Raw genomic sequence first — 12,851 nt, 5'->3', positions numbered from 1 at the left:
CTGAAAACCCCTGATCAACACTCTTTCCTGGATCTGCAGAATGCATCACTGTTTCTCCTCCAAACTTGGCATCTGTATAGCATGTGAGAGCTTTGCAGACATTTTCTGGACGGCTTCCGCAGTCACCTCCTACTATGCATAGAACTCATTCTTCAACTGTGCTGTTTCATTGTTCACAAATGTCACCCTGCACTCCTTCGTATCTACATGCTACGCTAATAATATATTCGTACCACCTGTAAACACTCCTGCTCTCTTTGAAACGCATGCCTCAACTTGAAACTGTCCCTAAAGACCGGCTACATAAGAAACTGTCCACTTTTCAATATCGGTAATGCCAGTTTCCTTACAGTGAAATTCTGACAAAGCGACTGAATTCATTCTGCGCTTTTAATTCCACTTAATCACACTGACAGCAGTGTCCATTTTCTACAAACTACGAAAGTCCTACTTTCTACATCGTATATCCGTATTTCACATTTGCAGATTAATTTTTATCCCTTAAGTTTTTGGGTTCCATGTAGTTTAATAGAAATAGTGGATTTTCCGTAGATATATAGTCAACCAACCTTCGAACCAAATGAATACCTTAAACTCGACGGTAATCTTTCGCTCTACATGAAACTTCCTTCCCTCCAATTTTTTTCCGTGTTGTTTACAATTTACTACATACTCCGCAGTGGCATTCTTCTATTCACCATAAAGGGACGAATATCAACATCAAGAAGATATTACTGTATTCTCATATACCTAAGACTAAAGGGTTGAAGTGAACTCTACGAAGCTATATAGCAAATAAAATTCTGATTCATCATACAGCAAGCAACTGGTATCGTGTGGGTGGATAAACACAATATGGTTTACGATTTGTTGGAACGAAGATACAGAGCTAAGCAAACTTTCCCCTGTATACTTTCCTCAATAATCAGCTACAAAATTCACTCTTAATTGTTTATTATTCTCTGGTATGGTTGTCCAAAGAAAGAATACGGTGTAAGGACAGTTAGGTCATGTGCACTCAAAATATGTGATAAAAATATGCTCTGTGACAAGAATGATCACGAACTCCAATTAAAGTAACATCACGTAACCTCTTCTTCGTAACATTTATGTTGATTTCATTATTTGACAACGTATAGGCTCATTGTTCCAAAATTTTAAAAACGAACAAATAATATGTGGGGACACAAAGTATAGAGCAATGTCCACAAGTTAAATATAACTGCTACAAAATACAATCCAGATATCTCCATATCCAGCAGTAATACGAAGTGCATTCAGATTAAAAGGTAATACCATATGCAAAATAATCCTCAACGGAAATCAATTTAAGAAAATATCGGCCTCTTAGTTGTTCTCTTAATATTAATTATTACTGCATCAATAATTACATCAAGGTCTAAACGTTATAATACCACCTACTCGGTGGTTCGACGAGCTGGCTCTCAAACATGACCGTTTGTGTGGTTCTATGTCACGGACTAGGGAGGCCACTACTGTCAATCATGTATTGTGTGGTCACCAAAAATTAATGGTAACCGAAATTGGTTAAATAAAGAAAATCAAAAACTGCCCGACTGGACAGGGTTTTCAAACATATTCCTTAGAAAAGCACTCCAGTGCCTATATCATTGTACATCCTCGCTAGTAATCAGAATTTCAGGAAATAACTCTGCAACCTACACTTGTAATGGATATTAGTGGTGCGGTAAAAGTAGAAGGGAGCAATTAGCGTTGCTACAATGAAATCTAATCATAGGTGAGAGTGTTGTACAGGGAGGATAGTGTACCGAGGAATGTATGATGTGTCCCTGGTCAATATTTTAATCTAATATCAGACTTAAGAATCCATGGAGGAATGCGTGATAGAAACCGCCATATGCAGTTTCCGGAGTGTCTACCGGCTTGTTGTAGTGGAACATCAGGTTGTTCTGTGTGTAGCATTCGTAAAAATGACGAGTTCTACACAAGTAAGTGATGTATCATATAGCGAAACTATTTGGAGGACATTGTTAAATCTTCAGTTGCGTAGTTTTGTAGTGATTAGAATGCTATATATTCTTAAAACTTGTTACAGAATGTGAGATGGATAAACCATACTTCGTCGGTCGGGCACCATCTTGTATATGGAAATGGAAGATGGTGTGCCTCCATGAAACACGTAATATTTGCAACTGAACTGAGTATCATTAAGGAATTTCCCGTCTCTAAAACTGAAATCTGTGTTAGTTGCCAACAGCTTCTATTTCGAATTGTTTTCCACCTGTACCTGGGTTTTTATAATATTTTTTAACTTGGCTTCACTTACTAACAATCAGTATGTAGTAGAGTGCTGATGTAACGTGTAGATTATTAAACGCATTATTTAGACGATTATATCGACTGCAAGACGTTTAAATCTGAATAAAGTATTTAATCCTAGGTGCATAATCATGCTGTACCAGGGGACAGTTTTTCACATTTCGAACATAAACTTACTTAGCCCGAGTATATTTTATAGTTACAGAAAGAGCCTGCAGCACACATAAGTGAATGCTAGCATTTCGAAAATAAATAAAAGAATACGTGATGCTTCTGTTGAAGTTCTGGCTAGAGGCCAAGTCTGAACAGAGTTCGAAATACAACGCTCTCCCCTGCTCTAATACACTGACCACCACATCCATTTTTGCAGGATATGAAATATTTATAACTGTGTGACTATTAACAGTTGGCTGCAGTGGAGTGTTAGGTTAGGCCATGACTATCTGGAAAGCGATTATACAGAGTTTTCCCAGGTTGACTCGTCAATTGCTCTCCAAATAAGCGAAGTATCACATACTACCTCCTCGTAACATAAAAGTAATACCTACCTTATCATTGTTGGATTTTCCTTTCCAAATGTGGGGTTTTCAGACGCTTTTGACAACTTGGGACATGCATTTATCGACGTAAAACTAAACTAAACTATGCTATTCAGTTGGCCGCAGCTGTGTTCTGTAGCCTTGTGATACAAACCAGATCGTCCATTGTCTGACTTGGGTTGCGGTCTCTGTTCGGTTCCTTTGTTGAAGTGTCACGGAATCACGAATAATCCGCATCAGGTGTTGGTGAGCCTTATAAAAGCTCTGTGGCCTGCGCTCACCTCAGCACTTCCATCACCATGAGGGCGACAGTGGCAGCTCTCCTTCTGTGTCTTGTGGTGAGTACTGCGGGCTGAAGATTGTTAAAATTCAAATAGAAATTTGTGCTTCATATACCATTACTAGCACATTCACGACTACATCCTATCTACAGTCGGCTGTAGACCTAAGGATGAGTATTTATTGGTACTGATTTCTGTGTTCATAACATTCTGTTCTCGCATATAAAAGAGAAAACTTTGTTATGATACGCATTTGTTGACACTGTAGTGATTCATATATCAGCACGTGAAGCAAGTCCACACTTTATTTTTTCGATAAGAAAGTAGAGCTCCTCGCTGATCATCCAGCTTTTGCTTTAGATTTTACCCCTGAACCACTTAAAGCATATGTCGCTCTCTTTCCTTTGATAAAATACGGAGGATTCCCATGAAAATGTGAGGTTGTTCCTCGTCTCTAATGATCCCGCTATCAACAAGTTGTTAATCTTTAATCTACTTTGTTTCTTCCTCTGTTTGTGTATGTGCCCTCGACGAATTATATATAGAATAATGATAACGAAGTAACATTTTGCGATAAGTATATCAGATTGTTGTTGATAGTTGTTTTAGCAAACGTTTTGCCCAGCTGTCAAATCCCAAAAAGAAGACATAACTGGATAATTTTGCACTTCCTCGTTACTCAACTCGTCTGTAAAATGTTTGCAACTGATGTAGATTGTTGGAACTAGTGAAGCATTCATACTAGTTATTTCTCTGCTTCGCGCACATGACAGTCCTCTACGATATTCGTCATATCCGCTATAAGTCTATGCTCCCTAGAGGTCCATGAGACGTTCAACAGTTCTTGAGTAAGAGAACATTTCTCTGTATACCAAATAGCGAGAAAACCTATGTGGCTCATGTTGCTAGTACATACTAGCAACTGCAATGTTGTCGAATAGTGTTGCATTCATATTTTTACTATCAACTCAACCAAAAGAGAATGTAAGATGTACTACAAAGCACACCATTGCACTACAGGTGGCAGCATGCCGCAGCCAGGAGACTCCACCTGGCCCTCCTGGACCAACTGAAGGGCCACAACCAACTGGACCATCTGGCCCACCAACTGGAGGTCCTGATCCAACAGGTCAGCCTACTGGAGGTCCTGAACCAACTGGTCCACCAGGCCCACCTACTGGAGGTCCTGAACCAACAGGTCAACCTACTGGGGGTCCTCAACCAACTGGACCTCCAGGCTCACCTACTGGAGGTCCTGAACCAACTGAAGGACCCCAGCCAACTGGTGAACCTCAGCCTACTGGCCCACCAGGGCCACCCTCTGGAGGACTTTGGCTTTTTTGAATTGGTGGACTCTGATGGTTGACATTATTGCATCTGTGAAACATCAAGAGAGTTCAAACTTGATATTTACAATTAACAGGATCTACCTTAATTGATGGAAGTGTTCTGTGAACCGCTTTGTAAAATTTTTTGTCATTAAATGAGCATCTAAAAATCTCCATAAATGTTTCCATCTTCTGTAAACTATAACGAATAACTTGTATGTCGAAAAGTGTAACTCCTTTGCAGGATAATGAGTTTGAGATCAAGGTAAAGTTAACATATACATAGGAGAACTTTTATAATTCATCCAGAACTTTTCTGTGTAAGTTCAGAATGTTCCCTATGTTGCGAATTGAGTGTGCACTTCACCACCTAGGCTATGAATCCAAAGATATATAAGTTATGCACTCCTTACAAGGGAACCTCCCCATCGCACCCCCCTCAGATTTAGTTATAAGTTGGCACAGTGGATAGGCCTTGAAAAACTGAACACAGATCAATTGAGAAAACGGGAAGAAGTTGTGTGGAACTGTGAAAAAATAAGCAAAATATACAAACTGAGTAGTTCAAGGGAAGATATGCAACATTAAGGACGCTGGGGACGCAGGAGCGCCGTGGTCTCGTGGTAACATGAGCAGCTGCGGAACGAAAGGTCCTTGGTTCAAATTTTCCATCGAGTGAAAAGTTTAATTTTTTATTTTCAGTTTATGTGACAAACTCTTATGTTTTCATCACTTTTTTGGGAGTGATTATCACATCCACAAGAAAACCTAAATCGGGCAAGGTAGAAGAATCTTTTTACCCATTCGCCAAGTGTACAAGTTAGGTGGGTCGACAACATATTCCTGTCATATGACGCACATGCCGTCACCAGTGTCGTATAGAATATATCAGATGTGTTTTCCTGTGGAGGAATCGGTTGGCCTATGACCTTGCGATCAAATGTTTTCTGTTCCCATTGGAGAGCCACTTCCTTTCGTTTACTACTCGCACGGTTTTGCGATGCGGTCGCAAAACACAGACACTAAACTTATTACAGTGAACAGAGATGTCAATGAACGAACGGACAGATAATAACTATGCAAAAATAAAGAAAGTAAAATTTTCAGTCGAGGGAAGACTTGAACCTACGACCTCTCGTTCTGCAGCTTCTAACGCTACCACGGGACCACAGCGCTCCTAAGCTCGTGTTGTCCATTATGTTGCTTATGTCGCCCATGGACTACTCAGTTTGTATATTTTGCTTATTTTTTCACAGTTGCACACAACTTCTTCCTGTTTTCTCAATTGATCTGTGTTCAGTTTATCAAGGCCTATCCACTGTGCCAACTTATAACTAAATCTGAGGGGGGTGCGATGGGGAGGTTCCCTTGTTAGTACCCGTTATAGATGTCTTCTCTCGTAGAATGATAGAAAAACAAATTTGTGTGATGGCTATTGGAGTACGACGGAAGTGGTATTTTAGAGACAATAACTGGTAGCTAGCACCAATGTTGAAACGATGCTGCACTGAATAGTCGTCAGAAATGTTCTTGAAGTATACTTCTGCTTCATTTTAGCTACGTGGGTTATGGTAGAGACCTTGCCATTGTGTATCAGGTAAGTATGTCATCACCAGCAGTGACGCCATCACCTCTGACCTTTCATGTGTACTTGGGAGTAGGTATTGTCTATTTTGAAACATATTTTTATAAATCTCAGTAACACATGTAGGCACGGCAGCGTGTCCAGAGGCTTAATAACGACTTCTGATATTCTTTAGTATTTCAATTTTCTTAATGAAGAACTGAAATTCTTCTGAATTAAGACTATTATGATATGTAGCCACAACAACGAAGTGGCAAATATATGTAAATAAGTAGTGGTATAACCCAGAAAAATGGGGGAGGGGGGGGGGAGTGCTGATGCATCAAGTGATGTGGGAATATGAGATCTGTCTCTAGCTTCACTCCTGAATACGAAAATGTTAGCACGTGGAGGAGATACAGAGAGACAGGAACTGTCGATGACAAGCCTCGCTCAGGCTGCCGAAGGGCTACTACTGCAGTGGATGACCGCTACCTGTGGATTTTGTCTCGGGGGAACCCTGACAGCAACGCCACCATGTTGAATAATGCTTATCGTGCAGGCACAGGAAGTCGTGTTACGATTCAAACTGTGCGCAATAGGCTGCATGACGCGCAACTTCACTCACGACGTCCATGGCGAGGTCCATCTTTGCAACCACGACACCATGCAGCGCGTACAGATGGGCAAAACAACATGCCGAATGGACTGGCATCACGTTCACGCATATGCCTGCAACTTGACAGTCGTCGGCGATATGTTTGGAGGCATCCCGGAAAGGCTAACGCCTTAGACACAGTGTGAGTTATGTGGGGCCGACGTACGCCGCTGGTGGTCATGGAAAGCGCCTTAAGGGCTGTACGATTTGTGAATGGCATCCTCAGACCGATAGCGCACAATGTCGGCAGCATATTGCCAAGGCATTCGACTTCATGGACGACAGTCTTCGCCCCCATCATGCACATCCTGTGAATTACTTATTTCAGGATAACGACATCGCTCGAGTAGAGTGGCCAGCATGTTCTCCAGACATGAACCCTATCGTACATGCCTGGGATAGATTGAAAAGGCTGTTTTTAGACAACGTGACCCAGCAACCACTCTCATGGATCTATGCCAAATCGTCATTGGGGAGTGGGACAATCTGGACCAACAATGCCTTGATGAACGTGTGGATAGTATGCCATGACTATTACAGGCAAGCATCAATGCAAGAGGACGTGCTACTGCGTATTAGAGGTGCCGGTGTGTTTAGAAATCTGGACCAACGCATCTGAAGGTTTCGCTGTATGGCGGGACAACATGCAGTGTGTGGTTTTCATGACCATAAAAGGGGCGGAAATGATGTTTATGTTGATGTCTATCCCAAACTTTTTTTGATGTGTGTATAAAAAACCTGTCCAGGTGGCAGCAGCGTCACCTGGCGAGGAACGACTGCCAGTCAGATAGGCTTACGGTTCATGTAGTATCAGAGAGCGTGCTGTCCATATGTAGAAGGAGGAAGTCACGCGATCTATCTGAGTTCGAGCGAGGGCAGATTGCTATGGCCCGGATGCTCGGTGAGAGCATTTCGGAAACTGCACAACTTGTTGGTGCTCAAGGTGTGCTATGGTGTGTCTTCGGATTTGGCGAAAGCAAGACGAAACCATGTCCAGATGTCGTGTGGCTGGGTGGCCTCGTCTCATTACAGATATCGTACCTCATAGGCTGGGCAGATGATAATGATGTTTGGTATGTGGTGAGCTCACCTGCGCGGGCATCAACGCCAGTACAATGTGCTAATTGTTACGCAGTCCAATTTTTTACATGGTCTAATCTAGTCACTGTCACGGGTGATGATAATGATGAAATGATGAGGATTTCCTTTAACCCGATACAGTGCAGCAACTCAACGTGGCATGGTCTCAACAAGTCGCTGGAAGCCCCTACAGAAATATGGACACGTGCCACCACTACAGGCGTCTGTAGTTGCGAAAGTGTTCCCGGTTCAGGATCAACTGCGAAGAATTGTGACCTAGAGACATGGTGCATTGTCATTCATAAAAATTACATTCTTTTTTGGGAACATGAAGTTCATGAGTGGCTTCAAATGATCTCCAGGTAGCTGAATGTAACAATTTACACTCAATGATCTGTTCAGTTGGACCAGGGAGCCCAGTCCATTCCATGTAAACACAGCTTACACCGTTGTGGAGGCACCACCAGCTCGCACAGTGCCTTGTTGACAACTTAGGTCCATGGCCTTGGGAAGTCTCCGCCACAATCTAACCTTACTATCAGCTCTTAGGAACTGAAATCGGGTTTCATCTGACCAGACCACGATTTTCCGGTACTCTCGGGTCCAACCGATATAGTTACGAGCCCAGGAGAGGCACTGTAGGCGACGTCGTGCTGCTAGCAAATGCCTCATGTCGGTCGTCTGCTGCCACAGACCATTTACGACAAATTTCGGTGCACTGTCCTAACGGATACGTTCGTTGTAAGACCGACATTGATTTATGTGTCTGTTTCACGCAGTATTGCACGCCTATTAGCCGTGACAACTCTACGCCAACGGCACTGCTCTCAGTCGTTAAGTGAAGGCCGTCGGCCACTGCGTTGCCGTGATGAGAGGTAATGCCTCAGATATGGTACTCTCGGCATACTCTGGACACTGTGGATGTCGGAATATTGAATTCCCTAACAATTTACAAAGTGGTATGTCCCGTGCGTTTAGCTTCAACTATTATTCGGCTTTCAAAGTCTGCTAATTCCCGTCGTGCTGCCATAATCATGGCGGAAACCTTTTCAAAATGAGTACAAATGACAGCTCCGCCAATGCACTGCCCTTTTACACCTCGTGTACACGATACTATCGCCATCTGTATATGTGGATATCGCTGTCCCATTACTTTGTCACCTCAGTGTACGATACAATATGCGTTGCGGCTTGTGATACTTTATACTACAGATAGACGTGTCAATCGAACCACGTGACTGGTTGTATCTGAGTTTTCAGTTCTTGTTCAACTTCCTTGCGTGTTGTTTGATTTCCTTCATTCTCGGTAAGGATGAACTGGTTCTAAAATGGTTGTTCAATGGATTTGGGAGACATTGTGTTGATCACAGTTGAGGATACTATAAAAGCACAGTTCCGAACCCATAGTGATATTACGTAGATTTGTCGTATTCTGCTAGATTACCCTTGATGACCTGTTATCGACTTGTGTAGTACTCAAACATTTTATATGACTGACTAGCTATGTTCCCTTTTCAGTATTCTTTGGCCTCTTCAGTTAGATCTTTTACATATTTTCTTTGAGACCTCTCAAGGATATCTTGATTACTTCAGTACACTTGTTTAAACCGGGCTTTGTTCTATTCGAAATCAATTCGTCGTAGACAGTTCTCTTTGGCACCCCTCTCTTTGTCAATATATCAATGAATTCCTGCAAATGATACCTTCTTGTCAATGCTCCATGAGCCAATGATTGACTCAAAGGTTATTTTATGGCTGTAATTCCCAAATTTTAGTATGTTTATGTATTTAGAATGTCTATCATACTACTTGCCTCAAATTAAGCTTCACTCTGAATTTTGGTTCAACTTGTAGCGGGAGTCTGTTATGAAACGGTGCTTCGTACATTTCACACCCCTTGCTGTCTTCATACGTAGCCTAATTCTTCGCTGTAATTTAGGCTTCACCGTGATCTACCTGGCTAACTTACATCTTTCTTATACGACATGCGTTAGTTTTTGTTACATCATGTGACCTCTACTTATCACCAATAATATTTATTGATTGGCAACAATTATCGGGAACTCAAATTAAAGTTACATCGTGTGACCTCTACTTATTACCAATAATATTGATTGATCATTTAAGAGTTTACGGATTAGTTGTTTTGAAGCTTTGCAAAGGACAAAATAATAAGGAGGAAGGAGAATGAAGGCCAGTCTCCACGGCATAAATGTAACTGCTAAACAATACAATTCCATAATATTCACATCTAGCAGTAAAACTATCTGCATATAGACGAAAAGGTGACATTATATGCAAAATAGTCGTGAATGGGAATGAACAGAAGAAATATAGGCTTTGAGTTGTTGTCTTACTCCTACGTGTTACTACAGCAACAATTACATCACGGTCAAAACGTTTTTAGTGCCAGATATTGGGTGGTTGCACAAGAAAAGCCAATATGAAAATTTGTATGACTCTGTGACACATAGTACAAGTCACTGTTGGAATCGGGCAATTCATATAAATACCACGGCGTAACACTTCATAGGGATATGAAATGGAATGATCACACAGGTTCAGTCGTGGGTAAAGGAGGTGGTAGACTTCGTTTTATTGGAAGAAAATGGTTCAAATGGCTCTAAACACTATGGGACTTAACATCTGATGTCATCAGTCCCCTAGATGTAAAACTACTTAAACCTAACTAACCTAGGGACATCACACACATCCACGCCCGAGGCAGGATTCGAACCTGCGACCTAGATATTGAACGGATACAGAGAAAGGCAGCTCTGTTACGCTCACGGGAGGGTGTAACAGAGATACTGGAGGAATTAAACTGGAAGACTCTTGAAGACAGACGTAAACTATCCCGAGAAAGTCTATTAACAAAGTTTCAAGAACGAGCTATAAATTATTATTTTTGAAATATACTACATCGTCCTACGTATCTCTCACATAGGGATAGTGAAGATAAGATTAGAATAATTACTGCACGCACAGAGATATTCAATCATTCTTCCGCGTTCCATACGTGAATGGAACAGGAAGAAGCCCTAATAACTGGCACAATGAGACATACCCCCTGCCATGCACCTCACGGTAATTTGTATAGATGTAGATGTAGATACTAGGGGGCCGCTTCGTGAACCATGTAGTGCATGCAGACTAAAATCAAATTAAGTAAAATACAGGAAGCGTAGAACTGGACAAGGGCTTGAACCTTATTTCTTAGAAATGCACGTCCAGTGCCCATATCATTGTACTACATCGCTAGGCCACCAGAGTTTCACGAAATAATTCTACAAAATACATTTGGAATAGATATCAGTAGTGTGGCTAAAACGAGAAAGGAGTAATTAAATCTACAGCAATGAAATCGTATCATAGTGGAGAATGTTACACCTGGATTATGATGTACGTAGGATCTGGTGATGGTCCCTGGTCGTTGTTTTAGTCTATTGACAGATTTAAAAACAATATGAAGTAATGCACACTACAAAGTACCCTAGAAGTTTACAACATCTTCCACATTGTTAGACACGAGATTATGTTCTGCGTAGCATTCGCAAAAATTACGATTTCTTCATATTTAAGTGCTGTGTAACATATTGAAGTTATTTAGAGGATAGCGCTAATTTTTCGATTACAGCATCTTATGTTGAGTAAAATGCTGTATATTTTTAAACCTAGTTGCATACTCTGTGGACGTTTAGGCCACACTTCGTCGGTTGTGTGCCGTCTTGTATCTGGTAACACAAGATGGTCTATCATAGATCACGATGTATTTCCGATTTCTTTAACGTTTTAATAACTTTTCTTGTTTCAAAAATGGAAACTGTATTACTTACCAATAGTTTCTATTCCTAAATGTTTTCAACCTATAACTGGTTTTTGACAACCCTTCTCCTTCATTTGATTTCTCTTAAAGATTACTGGTGTGTAGTGGAGTAGAATATTAAATAAGATATTGGAAAGATTTTTTCAATTGCAACACTTTTATATATCAACAGAATATTCGTTCCTAGGTACATGATGAAACGTTTCTGTCTAGAATTTATAGTGCAAGAGAATCGTCAGGGTTAATACTATTATGAAAATTTTTCCCAGTATTTCACGGAAAAGTAAAATACTGATTGTTATGGAGACGTCCAAAGACGGAAATCTGACCAAAAACACAGATAATTGAAATTAATAATTACTGTCAACAGATTAAGTTACGTATTCACTAATCAGGAGCTTAACGTCTATTAATATCGTGTGGCACGATACATCAAGTCGCTGAAGCGACTGCCGATGTCATTGTTCGAAGGTACTTGACCGATGAACAATATACGTAAGGACTGAAATGAAATGAGAACAAAATCCGATCTCACGATGGTTCTGCTTAACGATATTGAATAAGTAACGAAAAAACATGTTACGTGTTCGGTTCTTCTATCCTCGAAAAATTTGTCACCGATCCTTTGTTTACAATCTCGGAAAAGAAAGATACCAACATCCATACAAAGTTATGATTATTATAATGGGATATTATCACGCTTAATTCTATAGTTATATTCCACTCACACATTTCAAAAAAAGGACTTATATTTGATCTAAAGGCGAAATACATAGAAGCGTGTGCTTACTCTACAACAGCCAGACAAGAAAAAACGCCACAGAATGGCGAGAAGAAGTGACATGCCACATCATTTGTCTTACAGCAGTAGATATACAGAGTTCCTTTGGCCACTTTAAGAAAAGTCTCTGAGCAAACGGTTTTATTATCAGTTTAATTATGAAACTTATTTTTGCGTAGAAAAACAAAAACAAAAGTGCACAATATATCAATACATTAATATGTTTCTATCAATATTTCTCATTTCAGTCTTTTTACGGTCATGAAGTCACATGGGGCAATGTATATATCCATTTCATGGCTAGCATAAATAGCGTTATAATGAACATGTTATGAACGTACATTGTGACAGTTTTTCACACGTGGAAAAAACTTAGTGTCCAGGATATTGTCTGTAACTTAAGAAACATTCATCATATGAATGCTAGCATTTATAAATGGAACAAGAAAATGTATACAACTGGTATTGCAGGGCTCGCTAGAAGCGAAAGTCT

The 12,851-nt window shown here is 40.6% G+C and overlaps 1 protein-coding gene across 2 annotated transcripts; it reads left to right on the top strand.

The window, feature by feature from the left end:
- The first annotated feature begins 3,120 nt into the window (after positions 1–3,120).
- LOC124777591 (proline-rich protein 2-like) lies at positions 3,121–4,648 on the top strand. Of its 2 annotated transcripts, XM_047253054.1 has the most exons (3): positions 3,121–3,178; positions 4,142–4,235; positions 4,266–4,648. In XM_047253054.1, the coding sequence occupies exons 1-3, from the start codon at positions 3,140–3,142 to the stop codon at positions 4,463–4,465; spliced, it is 333 nt and encodes a 110-aa protein (XP_047109010.1). In that variant the 5' UTR covers positions 3,121–3,139; the 3' UTR covers positions 4,466–4,648. The 2 variants fall into 2 exon arrangements, with proteins under 2 accessions (XP_047109010.1, XP_047109009.1); XM_047253053.1 differs by having other exon boundaries at positions 4,142–4,648.
- The last annotated feature ends 8,203 nt before the right edge of the window (positions 4,649–12,851 follow it).

This window comes from Schistocerca piceifrons, chromosome 2 (genome assembly GCF_021461385.2).
Source record: "Schistocerca piceifrons isolate TAMUIC-IGC-003096 chromosome 2, iqSchPice1.1, whole genome shotgun sequence".
NCBI classification, from domain to species: domain Eukaryota; kingdom Metazoa; phylum Arthropoda; class Insecta; order Orthoptera; family Acrididae; genus Schistocerca; species Schistocerca piceifrons.
The sequence above is the reverse complement of the archived record's forward strand: the minus strand, read 5'-3'. Positions and strand labels throughout refer to the sequence as shown.